The sequence below is a fragment of the Pollachius pollachius genome (genome assembly GCF_949987615.1).
Source record: "Pollachius pollachius genome assembly, chromosome: 8".
Classification (NCBI taxonomy): domain Eukaryota; kingdom Metazoa; phylum Chordata; class Actinopteri; order Gadiformes; family Gadidae; genus Pollachius; species Pollachius pollachius.
Window position 1 is genome coordinate 27,024,435 of NC_136941.1, and position 21,288 is coordinate 27,045,722.

The window sequence follows — 21,288 nt, forward strand, 5'->3', positions numbered from 1 at the left end:
GGGCCTCAGCGTCGGCGTTGGTTGTAGAAAAAAAAAAAGTGCCCCCGTAGATACACACACAAACACACACACACCTACACACACACAGACACATACACAAACACACACACAGACACACATACACACATACACATACACACAGACACACACAAACAAACACACACACTAGTAAGAGGATGAGAGACTCTCTCTCTCTCTCTCTGTCTCTCTCGAACTCTGTCTCTCTGTCTCTCTCTTTTTCTTTCCCTCTCTGTCTCTCTTCTAGAAAGTATAGTATGGTAAACCATGAAAAGACTTTTAAGATCTTCCATAGTTAGAGAAGCACATTTATTATTTGAAATGTATATAATATACCTATTGATGGTAAATGTTTGTATATTTTCAGACGTCACCAGTTTTGGTCTCAAGGGCTCTGATATCATTTTTGTCATAATCCTGATTTACAACCTGATTTAAAGCAGATTTTATATTTTATTAATAATAAGCAAGAGGTCTGTGGGATAATGTTGCACATTGTGAATTACTTTAGACTAAATCTTGATTTTTTAGATTTTTCGTTTTCTGTTGAGAACCAAGCGGCCGCAGAACATGTTCAGTTATTAAAGATATGTCCAAACCTGTTGATGATTTGTAAAGTCTGCTGCTTCTATTGTTTTACTAACCATAGACTGTAACATCTTTGTCCATGTCAGGTGACGAACATGTGACTTTATATTGTAGACTTATATTACGCCGCACGAAAGTCAGCTTCACGCGCTATAAATCTAGAAAATTAACAATTAACTTCTCCCTCGAAATGGTGTCCATCACGGGTCACTGTCCGAACAGTGTCTCATCCCTCCACCACTAAAGCAACTCTCTGTTTCCTTTGTCAGACTCTTTGAGTAAGTCCTTGTGTTTTTTGCGTACATGTAAGGGACTATTTTTCTGTAAAGGGACATTAGCACCCCCTTTTGCCTATTGACAGTAATTCAGGTAGGACGTTCCTCCCTCAGCCTCCATTGACTCCCATTCATTTCCCCGAAAGTCACATAATCCTGATTCACGACCTGATTTAAAGCAGATTTTATATTTTATTCATAATAACCAAGAGGTCTTTGGGATAATGTTGCATGTTGTAAATTACTTTAAACTGAATCTTGATTTTTTTGTGTTCTGATCGGAACCAAACGGCCACAGAACATGTTCAGTTATTAAAGATACGTGCACACCTGTTGATGATTTGTAAAGTCTGCTGCTTCTATTGTTTTAGTCCTCCTGTTTATTGTGTACATGTAGAGACTATTTTTCTGTCCTATTTGTTAATGAAGCATAATTGCAATAAACAACTCGGTCGATCCAACTGAATGTTCTTGTGTGTTCAGCCGATGATTTCTCGTTTTTCTAGTGAATAATGCTTCAATAAGTGCCTTAAGAAAAATAATATATTAATTAAGGCTGTCAAATTAACACAGATTAATCACGCTTCTATAGTGCCCTTTGACCCGTTGCGTCATTTGCGTTGAAACAAAATGGAGGCAAACGAGAAGACGCTGCTCGGCCCCGTGCACGGAAAGTTCAAGTTTAAACTCCCAGACGGAACTGTAGTTAGGAACACCGTTATCTGCAATCTCTGTAATAAGGAATTTTCCTATCACCGGAGTTCATCAACCCTTAAATATCACCTCAACGCAAAATGTTTGGTAGCAAGCTGGCAGGTACGAGCTGCCACCGCCCCTGAAGCTGGCGCTAGCAGCCAGCCTCGTCAAGCCACACTCGACTGAGATGCATTGAATCCTGAGTGAGATGGAAATGTTATTCATTTGATCTTAATATGCACCGTATGTTAATGAAAGACACTCATCTGCCATAATTTACTTGAATTTAATTATTTTTGAAATACCTTCTCGGAAAAATGTAAGTATGAGATTAATTTAGATTAATTAATCACAGAGCCTGTAATTAATTAGATTATGTTTTTCAATCGCTTGACAGCCCTAATATTAATCAGAAATTATAAATAAAACCACAAATGTTTTTCCTCCCTGGGTTTTGGTTGGGGGGGGTTCTCAGTGTCTCTGTCGGTTGTGGAAAGAAACCACAGACAGACGGCCGGACACACTCTGTCTCTCTTTCTCTCTCCCCTCTCCCTCCCCCCGTCTGTGTGGGTGTGTTCGGTGTGTGTGTGTTTGTCTGTGTGTGTTCGGCGTGTGTGTGTGTGTGTGTGTGTGTGTGTATGTGTTCGGTGTGTGTGTGTGTGTGTGTGTGCACGTGTGTTCGGCGTGTGTGTGTGTGTGTGTTTGTGTGTGTGGGTGTGTGTGTGTGTGTGTGTGTGTGTCTATTTAAGTTCAACACAGGTGTGGGTGGTCTCACTCTTCTCAGCGGAGGTGTGGAGGACTTCGCCCTGGCCACGGCCTCCGCCCGGACCCTCAGGGTGAAGGCCCCCAGACAGCTGGGGACGGGCCCCATGTCCCAGCGCCGCTCCCCTGTGTGGTTCCACACCGTCTGGTGCCCCTTAAGGCCCCTAATCCCCCTGAACCCGGACGTCTTCCCTGGAAGGTTCCCCTTAAGGCCCCTAATCCCCCTGAACCCGGACGTCTTCCCTGGAAGGTTCCGCTTAAGGCCCCTAATCCCCCTGAATCCGGACGTCTTCCCTGGAAGGTGCCCCTTAAGTCCCCCTGAATCCGGACGTCTTCCCTGGAAGGTGCCCCTTAAGGCCCCTAATCCCCCTGAACCCGGACGTCTTCCCTGGAAGGTTCCCCTTAAGGCCCCTAATCCCCCTGAATCCGGACGTCTTCCCTGGAAGGTGCCCCTTAAGTCCCCCTGAATCCGGACGTCTTCCCTGGAAGGTGCCCCTTGAGGCCCCTAATCCCCCTGAACCCGGACGTCTTCCCTGGAAGGTGCCCCTTAAGGCCCCTAATCCCCCTGAATCCGGACGTCTTCCCTGGAAGGTGCCCCTCAAGTCCCCCTGAATCCGGACGTCTTCCCTGGAAGGTGCCCCTTAAGGCCCCTAATCCCCCTGAACCCGGACGTCTTCCCTGGAAGGTGCCCCTTAAGGCCCCTAATCCCCCTGAATCCGGACGTCTTCCCTGGAAGGTGCCCCTTAAGGCCCCTAATCCCCCTGAACCCGGACGTCTTCCCTGGAAGGTGCCCCTTAAGGCCCCTAATCCCCCTGAACCCCGACGTCTTCCCTGGAATGTGCCTCTTAAGTCCCCCTGAATCCGGACGTCTTCCCTGGATGCTGCACCTTAAAAGTCCCTCAAAGCCCCTGATCCATCGCGGACCCCTCCCTCAGGAGACGTTGAGGTAGGTCTCCTTGGTCGTGGGGCGTTGCCTGCCGCACTGCCTTTGAGCAGCGCGGCGTAGCGGCCGGCGGTCTGCTGTCGAACCAGCACCACCCCGGGGGGCCGGGTCCAGCTCAGCCTCAGGGGGGGGTCCACGTCCACCAGGCAGTGGAGCCTCAGCGGCTCCCCGTTGAGGACCACCACCGGGGCCCGGGGGGGGCGGGGCCACCCTGAGGGCCACACTGCGCCGCCGCCCCCGCCGTACAGGGGCCACGGCGTCCCCTGGGAGCAACCTCCCCCCCCCCCCCCCCCACCCCCGGGGCCACAGGGTCCCGGACGCCGCACGGTCCAGCAGCAGCCTCATGCCCCCGTCACCGTGACGACGGAGGGTCCGTCGGAGGGCGGAGTCAGCAGCACTTCCAGCGCCGTGGTCGTCCTTGGCGACGGCCCCCCCCAACCCAGCAGGTGTAGGTCCCGCCCTCGGACCACTGGACCCGGTGCCCCACCACGGCGCCGTTGCCTAGCAACTCATACTTCCCCGGGACGGGGGTCATGACCCGGTGGGTGGGGAGATCCAGGAGACCCCCACGGGGGAGGCGGAACTGCCGAAGGTAACCGTGACGACCCGGGGGTCCTGGGGCGTCAGTTGACCACTAGTTTGACCTTTGGCCGCAACGTTGACCTTCACCCTGACCTTCATCAGTGGGAGAGAGGAGAGGGGGAGGATGGGTGAGAGAAAGACAGAGCGAGAGAGAGAGAGAGAGTTAACCTACAGACAGACACTTAACCTACAGACAGACAGACACTTAACCTACAGACAGACAGACAGACACTTAACCTGCAGACAGACAGACAGTTAACCTACAGAGAGACAGCCAGTTAACTTGCAGACAGACAGTTAACCTTCAGACAGACAAACAGTTAACCGTCAGATGGACAGTTAACCTCTCTCTCTCTCTCTCGCTCTCTCTCTCAGTTGTTCAGAGGATGACTGGTTGTGAGTGGGATGATGAGGATGATACTACTGATGGTAATGAACAGTATGGTTACGGTGGAGAGGACTTCATGGCGTTGGACCTGAAGACCCTGACCTGGGTCGCTCCAGTACGTCAGGCTGTCACCACCAAACTGTAGTACTGTGTTGAAGTACTGTGTTGATTGGCTGAAGAAGCACCTGAGCTATTGGAAGAGCACTCTGCAGAGAACAGGTAGAGTCACATGACCTGCTGGCTATGAACGACTCATGTCTGGTGGATGAACTGATACACTACAGGAACAGACTGTACACCTGTCTCTCTCTCCCTACCCCTCTCCTTCTCTCTCCCCCCTCGCTCTCTCTTTCTCTCTCTCTCTAACTCTAGAGTCACATCCTTGTCTTCATCCTCGCTGTTGTTGCTGCTGCTGTTGTTGGAGTCTTTGTGTACCAGAAGAGGAACGGTGAGTGGATCGAACTCTCCAGGAGGACAAACACCTGATCTCCACCTGCTTCTACTTCCTGTCCCCTTCCTAGAATCTGATTGGTTGTCTTCATACACTGGTGGTCTGGTGGTAGAAACCTCTCCACTTCTGAATGATGAACCTTCTCCAATGTCCAAAGTGATGTTGTTGCATTAAGAATATGAAAGTATAATAACATGAGGATATTCACCACTGTTACAACACTAATCATTTCTCTTGATCCTTAGATTCAGACAAGTGTCACAAACCAATTGGTGAGTAAAATGTGTTTTATTGCAGTTCTGCTCTCATGATTAATGCTACTACCAATACAGAGACCATGGTGACTTGTCTAGCTCACTGGACTATACAGCTCTATAGATCTAGATACATCTAGCTCACTGGAATATACAGCTAAATAGATCTAGAAACATCTAGCTCACTGGACTATACAGCTCTATAGATCTAGATACATCTAGCTCACTGGACTATACAGCTCTATAGATCTAGATACATCTAGCTTACTGGACTATACAGCTCTATAGATCTAGATACATCTAGCTCACTGGACTTTACAGCTCTATAGATCTAGATACATCTAGCTCACTGAACTATACAGCTCTATAGATCTAGATACATCTAGCTCACTGGAATATACAGCTCTATAGATCTAGAAACATCTAGCTCACTGGACTATACAGCTCTATAGATCTAGATACATCTAGCTCATGACTTCACCTCCTCCCGTTCTGCTCCATCCCATGTTCTTCTGACGCCAGCTCTGAGAACACTGAGGCTCACTGGACTATACAGCTCTATAGATCTAGATACATCTAGCTCACTGGAATATACAGCTCTATAGATCTAGATACATCTAGCTCACTGGAATATACAGCTCTATAGATCTAGAAACATCTAGCTCACTGGACTATACAGCTCTATAGATCTAGATACATCTAGCTCATGACTTCACCTCCTCCCGTTCTGCTCCATCCCATGTTCTTCTGACACCAGCTCTGAGAACACTGAGGGGCAGAATCCGGCTCCTGAGGCCCAGCTGCTAAACCTGGGCTCCCGTCTCACCCTTCCTGTGCCGCTCGCCACATTGGTGTCAGAAGTGTGATTGGCCGGTGCACGCCGAGAGAGGAGTGGGATTGACGTCGAGCCCATGGCAGCCACCAACCGACGCCGACGCACCCTGCGCTGTGGGAGCGCAGCGCCCCCCTTGGCCCTGGAGGGAGAACTGGCAGCTGTCCACCGCCCCCTGGTGGCAAAGACGGCGGTGGAGCTGCCGAAGTTCTCCAACTACGCAGCTGGAGCCGTACCTGGCCCAGTTCCAGCTCGCTGAGTGGCACAACGGCTAGGGCGCCGGAAAGGCGGTCGTCCACCTGGCCCTGGCGCTGGAGGGGACAGCGGTAAAGGTTCTCCTGGACCTAACCCCAGGAGACCAGCAGGACCTCCAGGCCCTGACCAGGCCGTCGGAGGGGCGGTTCGGGGAACGGGTCTTCAGTGACAAGAGCAGGGAACATCCGGCCAGCGGCTGCCGCCAGGAGGGAGAGCGCCTGGGGACATCTGCCGCGGATGTCCAGTTCCACGCCGGGAACCCCGGTTCAGGGAGGACCTAGCCCTGCACGCCTTCCTGCGGGGACTTGCGGCGGAACGTCTGGGGCAACACGTCTTCTTCCCCCGACCCAGCCAGCAGCCTTCCACGGAGGAGGATGGCCAGGACCGGTCTGGTCCGGCCAAGCACCGCTGCCGTCGCTGTGGGGGGCTCGGCCGGGGCAGCCCTCTCCCGGGGCCCTAAGACAGCGGCCTTCCGGTCCGGGCGGGACGAGAACCGGAACACGAGGCCGCGGGACCTGGAGCCGCCGCCGTGTGGGCAGCTGGGGCTGGGGGAGGGCTGCTGGTGGACGGGGCGCGCCACCCCTCCTCGTCCCAGCCGCCGGCGCGGCCGTCGACGGGCCAGACGTCCGAAGGCGGCGGAGGACGTGGTCCACGAACGGCGCTCCAACGGCCCCCCTATGACGGAACCCAGTGGGGGTCCCGAAGGAGGTGGTCCCCGACCACACCCCCAGGGCTCCTGCTGACTCTGGGGTCTGGCAGACGATGGCCCACGCCGCCCGTGATTGGAGACGGGCGTCTCAGACCACGGGCGTGGACGCCGGATCGCTAAGGATTCTGGGGGTTCTACTGTTCTAGGGGTTGGACCGTTTCGGGGCCCTCCTGGGTCATTAGTGGTTGGTAAACTAATCAGGGTTCATGGGTTTGGGTTCATCGATGTTGGGGTGTGTTTGTGACTCTTGTGCTCATGTTGTGTTCATTGCACCATTACTGAAAGTGTTAGTGTCGTTGAATGGTGGCGTGTGTTTTAGTGTGCACCGTGCTGGTGTTATTAAAGGCAGTTCCGTTGTCGAGCGGTGTGTGGGGTGCGGAACTGTGGCCGACTGCTAAACCTGGGCTCCCGCCTCATCCTTCTCCTGCTGCTCGCCACAATATATTATTTAGAGTTATGGTAGCTAGAGAATTGCATTGCTACATAGGCTACAACAATCAAGCTAGGCTGCCTTAGCTTTAATGCTCTTTGTTGTATTTTCTGTGTTCTTTGGGGAATTGGATCAGATATACTTGGGTTATTCTTTCAATAAAATATCTGTGATAGATCATAAATATGAATAACTTTGAATCTTAACAGTAGGTTGATCATTTTTAAGATTCCTGCTCTGTAGAATGCTACGTGTTAGACTGTGGGCATTGGGGATCGAACCTAAAAACTTTCAGCCTTGAGTCAAGCGTGGTTCTTAATCACAAGTCCGTTGGTGACTTTAAAGGTACTGAGGATAGAATGGACAGTTGTTATATTTGTAGTGCGGTATTATGATTAGTTTATTTGGACAGGAATCTTGGTTAGTGGAGACATTTAAATGTCATCTTGTACTGGGTCTTGTACTCTGTTTGCCCACATCACAGATCTGGTTGTGATGTCATACCACACGAGGAAGTCCATATATGGTCCTGCCCTCCTTGAGAATGAGACGGTCTATGAATCTGTCTTGTTCTCTGTGGGCCTGCCTCACAGATCTGGTTGTGATGTCACCACATGAGGAAGTCCATGTATGGTCCTGCCTTCAGAGCGGTTTAACCAGCACAGGGAGCAGTTGGTATGATATCCGCATGGTGAACTTGATCTTATCAGACACATTTTGTAGCCTTTTGAGACCTTCTGTGTTGAATGATGATACGTTATTAAAGAGTATATGAGAAACGTCTGGGATTGAGAAGGTCTATGAATCTGCGTCTATGAATCTGCGTCTATGAATCTGCGTCTGCGTCTTCTCCAAAGTTAACAGAGACAACAGCCCCCTGTGAGCGGAATACACAGCTCATATAAAAGAGAGTAAACAAACGCCGAGTGGCAGTAGAAACAATATGGAGTTGTGTTTGTGTCCAGGTCTCCAGTCTAATATGGATGAGGAGAGAGAGGAGGGGGGTCCTACCTCTAAGACCACTCTGTCTGGGGAACATGGCCGCCGGAGCAAAGCTAAGAGGTAAGAAGAGGATCTCTCTGTCTGTGACTGTTGTCCATCTCAGAGCTCAGCAGTGATACATCATGACTCCATCATTAGTCTGAGTTAAAGCTGTGTGTGTGTGTGTGTGTGTGTGTGTGTGTGTGTGTGTGTGTGTGTGTGTGTTGAAGCCCAAAGCAGCAGCAGAGAGCCGACTCCCCTCAACCTAGCTGTGTCTCCATGAAGAGTGACTGGTCTATGAATATACCACATGGCTTTAAAGATGGACGCCCCTCCAGAAAGAAGATGTAGGGGTTTCAAACAGACGATGAAAACAGACCAGTTGGTTGCTATCAGACTCTACTGATTCTGATATCTACAAGTCTGGGGAAATATAATTGTATGTGTGTGTGTGTGTGTGTGTGTGTGTGTGTGTGTGTGTGTGTGTGTGTGTGTGTGATCCCCCACAGACACCAGAAGAGGTCAAAGGTTACCAGTGCTCAGTCTCTACAGCAGCATCAAACAGAGCTGATCAAGGTGTGTAAATGTCCACCAACACGTTTGACTTCAGCTCTCCATGGACATTAGAAAGCATCTCTTGTCCAGCGGGACGTGGATCCAGGACAGATGCTTCTGATGTCTCAGTTAGTTCAGTTAAGTTCTCCTTGATGTTTGTTCTGTTCCAGAGGGCTGAGGAGAACGCACACGCTTTCCTAGACAAGGAGCTGAAGAAGCTCTGGAGGGATCTCTTCTCAGATTACCCACAATGCTCAGAGGGTCAGAGGGTGGGGGAGGAGGAGATGGATGGTAAGAAGGAGGAGCAGAGGAGGCGTGCCATAGAGGGAGTGGTGGACATCACAAAGCTCTGCCTGATGGAGATGAACCAGGAGGAACTGGCCGACACACTGGGGGGCGGTAAGAGGCTCTTATCTTGAAAACAGAGAAGGAATACACATTTTGATGAGCAGTAGGAGATTATTATTTGTTCTCTTCAGACTAAATTACATAGTGTGAGACTTATACATTTCATACTTCTATGTGGAGACAATCTTTCCTCTTTGAGTTTTTCCTCTTTCAATTTTTCCTTCTTTGTTAAATGGTTTGATCCAGTATGTGGGGTTGTTGTGGGGTATCAGGTTAAATGGTTTAATCCGGATATGTAGGGTAATGGTGGGGGTCTCAGGTTAAAGAATGTTAAACATCATCATTACCAGAACCAAATCCCCCGACCAAATCACCCCCATTCTCGTCCAACTACACTGGCTCAGTGTCCAACACCGGATTGACCTTAAAACCCTTCTGCTCACCGACAAAGCCCTCCACAACGTGGCCCCCACTTATCTCCCCGACCTCCTCCAGGAGGACAGGCCCTGCCGCTCCCTTCGTCATCCTCAGCTGGTCTTCACCGTCCCGACCTCCCGCCTCAGCACCGTGGGTGCTAGGGCTCTCAGCGCCGTGGGTACTAGGGCTCTCAGCCCCGTGGGTGCTAGGGCTCTCAGCACCGTGGGTGCTAGGGCTCTCAGCTGAACTGAAAGAGACGCCCTGACAACATTGAAATCCCTCCTCAAAACACATGTGTTCCCACTGGCCTGCTCGCTGTAATGACCCCCTACTGTGGGTTCCCCTCGTATCCCCGTTGTGCTGCTGTTCTTACCCCCTCCTACCTGGGTCTCCTCACTGTTCTTACCCCCTCCTACCTGGGTCTCCTCACTGTTCTTACCCCCTCCTACCTGGGTCTCCTCACTGCTGTTCTTACCCCCTCCTACCTGGGTCTCCTCACTGTTCTTACCCCCTCCTACCTGGGTCTCCTCACTGTTCTTACCCCCTCCTACCTGGGTCTCCTCACTGTTCTTACCCCCTCCTACCTGGGTCTCCTCACTGTTCTTACCCCCTCCTACCTGGGTCTCCTCACTGTTCTTACCCCCTCCTACCTGGGTCTCCTCACTGTTCTTACCCCCTCCTACCTGGGTCTCCTCACTGCTGTTCTTACCCCCTCCTACCTGGGTCTCCTCACTGTTCTTACCCCCTCCTACCTGGGTCTCCTCACTGTTCTTACCCCCTCCTACCTGGGTCTCCTCACTGTTCTTACCCCCTCCTACCTGGGTCTCCTCACTGTTCTTACCCCCTCCTACCTGGGTCTCCTCACTGTTCTTACCCCCTCCTACCTGGGTCTCCTCACTGTTCTTACCCCCTCCTACTTGGGTCTCCTCACTGTTCTTACCCCCTCCTACTTGGGTCTCCTCACTGTTCTTACCCCCTCCTACCTGGGTCTCCTCATTGTTCTTACCCCCTCCTACCTGGGTCTCCTCACTGTTCTTACCCCCTCCTACTTGGGTCTTATGTCTTGTTTTGATCATGCTGTTGGCGATGCAGCTCCTGCTGTTCTTGACCCTAGATTGTTTTATGAATTGCAAGGGGACCTTGGGTGTCATGAAAGGTACCTTGAAATAAAATGTTATTAAATATAATTATTATTATTATTATTAATAATATTAAACGTAAGCTGCAGATCAACAGCAGAATAACTCTGTGGAAGAGATGCAACACTATCTTGTTATATCAGCATGTCATTTTACACCAATTCACTATCATTATTATTATCATCAGACCAATCATATTGCTGTGGAAAAAACAAAGTCCTGAACATTTTGAATATGTAACATGCAGTCTTTGTCACGACCAGCTTCTCCGACCACAAGTTATGAAGCCACATTAACGTTAAACATTATACTGGTGACCAACAGCAGAACAACTCAGTGGAAGTGATGAAACCCTGTCTTGTTGTATCAGCATAGCAAATCACTTTACACTGATTCACTATCATTATTACTATCATTAGAACAATCATATTGCTGCGGAAATAATAGTCCTTACCATTTTGAATCTGTTACATGCAGTCCTTCACAACCAGCTTTTCCGACCACCAAGTAATGAAGCCACTAAATATCATGAAGTTGGTAATTTAACAGGAAATATTGACCTGGTTCCATTGATCACCAGCCACTAACTGATGTCATCTGTTGTTTTCTCATTTAGGATCTGATGCTGTCGATTGCAAGCATAAAATCAAGTCTCATTTGAAGAAGAAGTTCAGGTGTTTGTTTGAGGGAATCGCTAAAGCAGGAAAGCGAACAGATCTGAACGACTTCTACACAGAAATCTTCATCACAGAGAGAGGCAGTGGAGAGGTCAACAAGGAACATGAGGTCAGACTTATTGAAACAGCTTCCAGGAAACCAGCCAAGGAAGAAACACCAATCAGATGTGAAGACATCTTTAAACCCTTACCTGGAAACGATCAACCAATCAGGACAATAATGACAACTGGAGTGGCCGGCATTGGTAAAACCGTCTTAACACACAAGTTCATTCTGGACTGGGCTGAAGGCAAAACCAACCAGGACATACACTTCACATTTCTCCTCACTTTCAGAGAGCTGAATTTACTGAAAGGGAAAGAGTTTAGCTTGGTGGAACTTCTTCATCAGCTCTTTAGTGAGACCAAAGAAGCAGGAATCTGCAGATTCGACCGGTTCCAAGTTGTCTTCATATTGGATGGTCTGGATGAGTGTCGACTTCCTCTGGACTTCCAGAACAACCCGATATGGAATGATGTCACAAAGTCCACCTCGGTGGACGTGCTGCTGACAAACCTCATCAGGGGCGACCTGCTTCCCTCTGCTCGCATTTGGATAACCACACGCCCTGCGGCAGCCAATCAGATCCCTGCTGAGTGTGTTGACATGGTGACAGAGGTGAGGGGGTTCACCGACCAACAGAAGGAGGAGTACTTCAGGAAGAGATTCCGAGAGGAGACGCTGGCCACCACAATCATCTCCCACGTCAAGAAATCAAGAAGCCTCCACATCATGTGTCACATCCCAGTCTTCTGTTGGATCACTGCTTCAGTTCTGGAAGACATCTTCAAAAAATCCCAGATCGAAGAGATGCCCAAGACCGTGACTCAGATGTACAGCCACTTCCTGAGGGTTCAGTCCATACAGGGGGACAGGAAGTACCATGGGAGGGCTGAAACAGATCAGGACTGGAGTTTAGAGAGCAGGGAGATCATTGTTTCTCTTGGAAAACTTGCTTTTAACCAGCTGGAGAAAGGGAACCTGATCTTCTACGAGGCAGATATGGCAGAGTGTGACATCAATATCAGAGCAGCCTCAGTGTACTCAGGAGTGTTCACCCAGATCTTTAAAGAGGAGTGTGGGCTGTACCAGGACAAGGTGTTCTGCTTTGTCCATCTGAGCATCCAGGAGTTTCTGGCTGCCCTTTATGTCTTTCTGTCCTTCATCGATACTGGTGTCAATCTGCTCTCAGAAGAACCACCAACCTCCAGGAAAGATAAACTCCTCTTCTACCAGAGTGCTGTGGACAAGGCCTTACAGAGTGAGAACGGACACCTGGACTTGTTCCTCCGCTTCCTCCTGGGCCTCTCTCTGGAGACCAATCAGATTGTCCTACGCGGTCTGCTGGGACAGAAAAAAAGATCACTGACCACTCAGGTTAAAACAGGTCTGTTGCGACTGACAGGAAGCAGCTCAAAGACCAATAAGGGAACAGTGTCTTACATCAAGGAGAAGATAAAAGGAGACCTATCTCCAGAGAGAAGCATCAATCTGTTCCACTGTCTGAATGAGCTGAACGACTGTTCTCTAGTGAAGGAGATCCAACAGTACCTGACATCAGGAAGTCTCTCCGGAGAATCTCTCTCCCCTGCTCAGTGGTCAGCTCTGGTCTTCATCTTACTGACATCAGAAGAGGAGCTGGATGTGTTTGACCTGAAAAAATACTCTGCTTCAGAAGATGGTCTTCTCAAGCTGCTGCCAGTGGTCAAAGCCTCCAAAATATCTCTGTAGGTTCACTAATAACATGTATTACAATACACACTACACAATATAAATACAACTGGAATATAAGGTTAAAATAATATGAAAAAGATTTCTGTAGGTTCATTACAACATGTATTACTATTCTGCTCATAACAGAATAAACATACAAGTTATAATAATATACAAAACATCTCTGTAGGTGTCCTATTAACGTGTAATGTATTATAGTATACATAAGAGAATATTCAGAAAAATAGAATATAGGAGTATTCATTTATACATCTAATTATTTAGGTTTTTTTTTGTTAAACTAATAACATTCCTTCATTATTGAATAACTTAAAGATGTATGTTATTTTAATCACAGTTCCTGACATGTTCTCTTTATTTTGGGTAAAGGCTGAAGGGCTGTCATCTGTCACAGAGATGCTGTGAAGCTCTGGCCTTAGTTCTCAGCTCCAACTCCTCTAGTCTGAGAGAGCTGGACCTGAGTACCAATGATCTGCAGGATTCAGGAGTGAAGCTGCTCTCTGCTGGACTGGGGAGTCCACACTGTACACTGGAAACTCTCAGGTCCGTTTTACCCAATGGTCAAACAGTTACACCACAAGGTGCAATATCAGAAGACATTTAACAGATTTACCTCCATAAAAGTGCACACATAAAGTGAAGCAGCATGCAACTGACATCCCTAAGCGCACAAATGCTTTCTTAGTTCTTGTGCTCGTAAAGTGTTTTCCTGATTGCTATGATATTTATTCTCCTCTAAACACAATATGCATAATATTGGAATAAAACTTCTAATTATACGCAAAACAATGCTTTAGATGAACTAATAACATGTATTACAATACATTACATAATACTGCAACAAACACTAATATTAATAGCAAAAACCGATTTCCAAACACAGCAAAACAATTTTAAATGGACTGCATTAATATAGCTCTTTTCTAACCTTTGGCCACCCAAAGCGCTTTACAATATTGCCTCACATTCACGCACACATTCACACACCGACGGCGGAGTCAGCCATGCAAGGCGACAGCCAGCTCGTCGGTAGCAGTTAGGGTCAGGTGCCTTGCTCAAGCACACCTCAACACTCAGCTAGGAGGAGCGGGGATTGAACCGGCAACCTCCAGGTTACCAGCCAACCCGCTATTCCCTCCTGAGCTACTGCCGCCTCTTCACAACAAATTTCATATAGTTATACATTTTACACCCAATATTGAATAACCACAATTTCTTCAATATGTAATAAGTTTACGATGTAAGTTATTTTAATCACAGTTCCTAACCTGTTCTCTTTATTTTGTGTGAAGGCTGAAGGGCTGTGATCTGTCAGAGAGATGCTGTGAAGCGCTGGCCTCAGTTCTCAGCTCCAACTCCTCTAGTCTGAGAGAGCTGGACCTGAGTACCAATGATCTGCAGGATTCAGGAGTGAAGCTGCTCTCTGCTGGACTGGGGAGTCCACACTGTACACTGGAAACCCTCAGGTCAGTTTTACCCAATGGTTAAACAGATACACCACAAGGTGCAATATCAGAAGACATTTAACAGATTTACATCCATAAAAGTGTGCATGTAAAGTGAAGCAGCACGAAACTGACATCCCCAAGCGCACAAATGCTGTCTAAAGGTACGGCCACACTGAACGCTTCATGCTCGTTAAAGGCGTAGAAAATCCGCATTTTTGCATTGGGAACCATTGGTTTTTGGGGCGCAGATGCGTTACACGCGCTAAAAGTAGTGCTTTAGCCGTGTTAGACGCGTTTTACGCACCTAAATAACGCACCCAGCGCACCTACGTGCCCAACGCACCTATGTGCGGAGTTCAAAAAATCGAACTTTTTACGCTCCTACGCGTGACGCTTAGCCGCGATAGCCAATCAGCGTTGAGCTTGACCCGACGTCACTGGCAGAGTGACGGAGGACAGGCGCTCCGCAGCTGATATGGAGCGCCTGTAGTTGGTGTCCTGACGGGAGATCCTGGCACCAACCCGGGATAGCAGGTCATCGAACATGGCCCCAGTCAGCCCAAAATACCGCTGGAACCGGCCGTCATCCAGGCGGAGTTCCTGGAGGAGGTGGTGAAACTCACCTAGCTGTGAGCGCCTACGGAGGATGTCATGCACCCAAACACGACGGCGTTTGGGTTTCCTACTCTCCTCGAACTCCCACAACATATACATCGCAGCGATGGTGGTGATCTCAGCCATGTTTGTGGAGCAAATGAAAAGTAGCGGGGTAAAATAAGTTTTGGGCGGGCTCATCTAGCTCCGTAGGCGCGTTGAACCATTTTTGTGACACACAATGATGAAGCGGCAGGTTAGGCCTAATCAAACTCGCGTAACGCGTTCAGTGTGGCCGTACCTTTAGTTCTCGTGCTCGCAAGGTGTTTTCCTGATCGCTATGATGTTTATTCTCATCCCAACACACTATACATAATATTGGAATAAAACTTCTAATTATCTATAAAACATCGCTTTAGATTAACTGATAACATTACAATACATAATATACATAATACAACAACAAAAAGTAATATTAATATACAAAACGACTTTTCAAACGCTGCAAAATCTTATTGTTATACATTTTACACCTAATTTGAATAACCACAATTTCTTCATTTGGTAATAAGTTGGAGATGTATGTTATTTTATTCACAGTTCCTAACCTGTCCTCTTTATTTTGTGTGAAGGCTGAAGGGCTGCGATCTGTCAGAGAGATGCTGTGAAGCTCTGGCCTCAGTTCTCAGCTCCAACTCCTCTAGTCTGAGAGAGCTGGACCTGAGTACCAATGATCTGAAGGATTCAGGAGTGAAGCTGCTCTCTGCTGGACTGGGGAGTCCACACTGTACACTGGAAACTCTCAGGTCAGTTTTCAGCCTCTTTAAACTGGGTCTTGGGATTGTTTAATATGTAAGGGATGGTCAACGACTAGTTGGACCGTTATCGAAAAGAACATACAAAACGGTATGCATGTTATATGTTATGTAAGTCTGGCCCGCTGATGTGAGCGTTAGGGGTTGACCTGTTAACTACTAGTATGTTATGTTTGTTATATGTTATGTAGCTCTGGCCAGCTGATGTGAGGGTTAGGGGTTGACCTGTTAACTACTAGTATGTTATGTATGTTATATGTTATGTAACTCTGGTCAGCAGATGTGAGCTGAGGAGTTGTCATTAGCGTAGACATGGGGATGAGGCTTTAGCCGTGCTGTGATCTGAATATAATGTACACCTCACCATAGAACATCCGTGGCCGTGGTAAAGGGAATCATATTGAACATTAAAGATGGACTTTATTAACTTCACATTAGTTTGGTGTAGTGCTGCTCATGTCCTTTCTGTTGCTCTTTTGCCTTCTGACAAAACTCTCCCTGGTTCTACACAATGATAGAACCTGTGAAGAAACGGTCTCAGCGTACCAAACACAGCGGACTTCTCCTGACTCTAACCAAACAATATCTCATTGAGTTGTAGCTATTGAGAAAGGAGCATTCGTTTAAGATCCTGTTTCACATCCAAGTGAAGGAAGATCTGATGTCTGTGATGATGTCATCTCCCCACTTCCTCTTCCTGTTCTCCTTGTCCTCCAAATGGAATGAATACACTTTATAAATGTGGTTACTTTAGTATAAACTGCTCTCAACCAGAATAAATATAATAAAGTGTGTGTGTGTGTGTGTGTGAGTGTGTGTGTGTGTGTGTGTGTGTGTGTGTGTGTGTGTGTGTGTGTGTGTGTGTGTGTGTGTGTGTGTGTGTGTGTGTGTGTGTGTGTAGCTTGTCTTTCTGCCTGATCACACAGGAAGGCTGTGCTTCTCTGGCCTCAGCTCTGAGCTCCAACCCCTCCCATCTGAGAGAGCTGGACCTGAGCTACAATCACCCAGGAGACTCTGGAGCTGCGCTGCTCTCTGCTGGACTGGAGGATCCACGCTGGAGACTGGACACTCTCAGGTATGGAGAGACAGCTCACCACTCAGGGACAAAGTCTCCTACGAGGATTCAAGCCGCTGCTAGATGAAGTGGTTTGAAGGGGTAGCTGTCACTGATGTTGTGTACAACGTTATGAGACGGCCGATGATGAAGGTGAATGTTTCAACATGCTGCTCTCACTTTGTTTCCCCCCCAGTGTGGAGCACGGTGGAGTGTGGCGGCTGGAACCAGCTCTAAAGAAGTGTAAGTGTCTGTTTGATCCATCATATCACACACTCACTACTGAGATGGAAAGTCCATCCACACAGCAGGAAGTGAGATCAGATCCTACTGGGAATGAGGATGATGGCTGACATCATGTATCTTCCATATATTAATACTGTCCAATCATCATGAAGATAACATCTGGGCTCGGGGGAGGGGGGGGGAGATGGGGCCGAGGGTCCACACACACACACACACACACACACACACACACACACACACACACACACACACACACACACACACACACACACACACACACACACACACACACACACGCAAAGGGTGCTGAGGGGAGGGTCTGGGCTCGGGGGTGGGGGGGGGGGCGGTGAAGGCGGAGTCTGAAGCAATAGCGTTACTATGACATCACATGACCCCCCCCCCCCCTCACATGTCATGTTCAGGAGAACAGTACCAGTGATGATGATGAGGATGAAGAGCGGTTCAGCAGCTCATCATGTCTGGTTCTCCCTCAGATGCCTGTGAACTCACACTGGACCCCAACACGGCCCACAGACTCCTCTCTCTGTCTGAGGACAACAGGAAGGTGACGTGGGTTGGAGAGGACCAGTCGTATCCGGATCACCCAGAGAGATTTGACTCCCAGTACCAGGTGTTGGGTAGAGAGGCTCTGACTGGCCGCTGTTACTGGGAGGTAGAGAGGGAAGGACCTGTTGGTATAGGAGTGACATACAGAGGAATCACAAGGAGAGGACGGGTTGGTGACAGCCTGCTTGGAGCGAACAACAAGTCCTGGGGTCTTTATTGTTCTGATGATCGTTACTCTGCCCGGTACAACGGTAGGAGAACAGTCCTCCCTCTCCCCCCCGCTGGCTCCACCAGAGTAGGAGTGTATCTGGACCGGCCTGCTGGCTCTCTGTCCTTCTACAGAGTGTCCCCAGGTGGAGGAGGGTCCTCAGACACACTGACACACCTCCACACCTTCTGGTCCTCCTTCACCCAGGAGGACCTCCTCCCGGGGGTGGGGTTATGGTGGGGGGGGGCAGCGTCTCTGTGATCCCTCAGCGGTAGGGGGGGTCCTCAGTGGTCTCTGCCCTCTGTGGTTGAAAAAAAAAAAAGGCGGTGGGGAGGAGGACCGCACACACACACACACACACAAACATACACATATGCATACACACACACACACACACACACAAACATACACAAACACACGCACACACGCACACACAAACACACATATACACACACCCAGACATACATACACAGACATACATACATACACACACTTACACACACACACTCACAAACACACACACACACACACACACACACACACACACACACACACACACACACACACTGAGATGACTGATGACTCAGTGTCTCTGTGGCAGTTATAGTCTCTCTCTCTTTCTCTCTCTCTCTCTCTTTTTCTTTCCCTCTCTCTCTCTTCTAGACAGTATATATGATAAACCATGAAAAGACTTTCAAGATCTCCCATAGTTAGATAAGCACATTTATCATTTGAAATGTATATAAAACAACTTAGTGATTGTTAATTTTTATATAGTTACAGACTTCACCAGTTTTCGTCTTAAGGGTTCTGATATCATCATTTTTGTCATAATCCTGATTTGCAACCTAATTTGCTGCTTCTATTGCAGCAAATATATTGCTGCTTCTATTGTTTTAGCCCTTGTGTTTTTTGTGTACATGTAAGGGACTATTTTTCTGTAAAGGGACATTAGCACCCCCTATCGCCTATTGACAGTACTTCAGGTAGGACGTTCCTCCCTCAGCCTCCATTGACTCCCATTAATTCCCCCTAAAGTCACATAATCCTGATTCACGACCTGATTTAAAGTAGATTTTATATTTTATTAATAATAACCAAGAGATCTATGGGATAATGTTGCATGTTGTAAATGGCTTAAGACTGAATCTTGATTTTTTGTGTTCTGATGGGAACCAAGCGTCCGCAGAACATGTTCAGTTATTAAAGATATGTGCACACCTGTTGATGATTTGTAAAGTCTGCTGCTTCTATTGTTTTAGTCCTCCTGTTTATTGTGTGCATGTAAGGGACTATTTTTCTGTTGTATTTGTTAATGAAGCATAATTGCAATAAACAACTCAGTGGATCCAACTGAATGTTCTCGTTTGTTCAGCCGATGATTTCGTGTTTTATTATTAAATAATGCTTCAATAAGCGCCTTAAGAATAATAATATGTTAATCAGAAATTATAAATTATTATATTATATAATAATTTAATTTTATATTTTATTATTATCGGACCTCCTCCCTGGGTTTTTGTTGGGGGGGGGGGGTGCCTCAGAGTCTCTGTCGGTTATAGAAAGAAACCAAAGACAGACGGCTGGACACACTGTCTGTCTGTCTCTCTCTCTCTCTCTGTCTCTCTCTCTCTCTCTCTCTCTCTGTCTCTCTCTCTCTCTCTCTCTCTCTCTGTCTCTCTCTCTCTGTCTCTCTCTGTCTCTGTCTCTCTCTCTCTGTCTCTCTCTGTCTCTCTCTCTCTGTCTCTCTCTCTCTGTCTCTCTCTCTCTCTCTCTGTCTCTCTCTCTCTCTCTCTGTCTCTGTCTCTCTCTGTCTCTCTCTCTCTGTCTCTCTCTCTCTCTCTCTGTCTCTCTCTCTCTCTCTCTGTCTCTGTCTCTCTCTGTCTCTCTCTGTCTCTCTCTCTCTCTCCCTCTGTCTCCCTCCCCCCCACCTCCCTCTCCCCCCCTCTCACAAATACTATTTCGATACACTATCACTATTACTACACTATTACTATTTATTTTATTTATTTAGATCCATAAAATCTTCTGGAGGCGCACACAGCTTTTGGCCATGATAATATATATTATATGATATAGATATCTATGTATAATATGATATAATTGAGATATAGAGCTCCAGGACTCCCGCCAAAGCACCCGGAGTGTTTATTAATATTGACAGAACATGGCCAAAGGCTGTGTGCGCCTCACCATTGCGATACATCCACTGTAAACAGAGCGCATGGTACCGTGGCCCCAAGCTGCTCAGGGCCACACCCCCACCCTCCTCCTGGACCCGCCTCTAAAAACGTCACGGTTGTGGAGAGCTCATTGTGGGACTGGCTCGTGGTGGCTGTAATTCTGCACCAAGGCTGAATTTCTTGAACGTCTTCAAATACTGTATTAAGGGCCCACTAACACCTATATAAAAGCATCCATAAAGTAGCATGCCATGGGGACCTTTAATGTCTTCTCATTCCTGCGCTTCTGAACTTTGCTGCGACATTTACATTTTACATTAAAGGCATTTAGCAGACACCTACAATAAGTCAAAGAAGAAAGAAACAACAATATATCTCTGTCGGTACAGTAAGGATGTTAGAACCATGTTGTGCGTCCTGGATCTTAATGTAGGCACTTATTGAGTGTTTGTACTCTTCCTCACTATATTCGGAGAGTGTGTGTGTGTGTGTGTGTGTGTGTGTGTGTGTGTGTGTGTGTGTTGTGTGTCGTCCTGCACCAAGACAGGGTGTGTAATTACACAGAAGGTTTTGTGTGTTTGTTTTGTGCGATGCATAATTCCCACAGTGGAGGAGAATAGAGCATCGCTAACTAGTGGCTCCAAAACAACAGCAACACTGCAATTACAGATGAAAGATACGTGTGTGTGTGTGTGTGTGTGTGTGTGTACATTACAAATTAACACATTTCGGGGGGTTAGAGGTGGATAGTGAAAGAGATAGAGAAAGGGAGACGGACAGATACATAAACACATAAAACTTGTTTATTCTCTAAATCCCTTTCCTCAGCAGACGATCTTCCCGACCAAAAAAAGCGAAAGACCTTCAAAACCTGCACAGCGGGAAATTACCCTAAAAAATAAAACCAATTAAAACACGAAAAAAATAACAATGTTAAGAAGGTACCCCCCCCCCATAGCGTCATCAATGGCCAAAAGATTCCCTTTCACCTGCTCAGGTGGTTCCTGGTTTGGCACTGAATCAGATGCGGCGTGATTAGGAGTCAGCATGCCCTAACCCAGAGACCCCGGGGGCAACGAGGCTTCAGTCAAAACAGATT

At 47.8% G+C, this 21,288-nt stretch overlaps 1 protein-coding gene across 4 annotated transcripts in view; it reads left to right on the forward strand.

Annotated features, from left to right (window-relative positions):
* Nucleotides 1-7,760: 7,760 nt before the first annotated feature.
* LOC307079159 (uncharacterized protein) overlaps nt 7,761-21,288 on the forward strand; it is a 221,323-nt gene continuing 207,795 nt past the window's right edge. For all 4 annotated transcript variants that reach the window (XM_079741276.1, XM_079741277.1, XM_079741278.1 and 1 more), the window contains exons 1-9: nt 7,761-8,245; nt 8,395-8,511; nt 8,674-8,740; nt 8,890-9,118; nt 11,240-13,067; nt 13,444-13,617; nt 14,367-14,540; nt 15,749-15,922; nt 16,833-17,006. In XM_079741276.1, the coding sequence (XP_079597402.1) occupies nt 8,127-8,245; nt 8,395-8,511; nt 8,674-8,740; nt 8,890-9,118; nt 11,240-13,067; nt 13,444-13,617; nt 14,367-14,540; nt 15,749-15,922; nt 16,833-17,006 (3,056 nt within the window). In that variant the 5' untranslated portion in view covers nt 7,761-8,126. The remainder of the gene's footprint in view (nt 8,246-8,394; nt 8,512-8,673; nt 8,741-8,889; nt 9,119-11,239; nt 13,068-13,443; nt 13,618-14,366; nt 14,541-15,748; nt 15,923-16,832; nt 17,007-21,288) is intronic.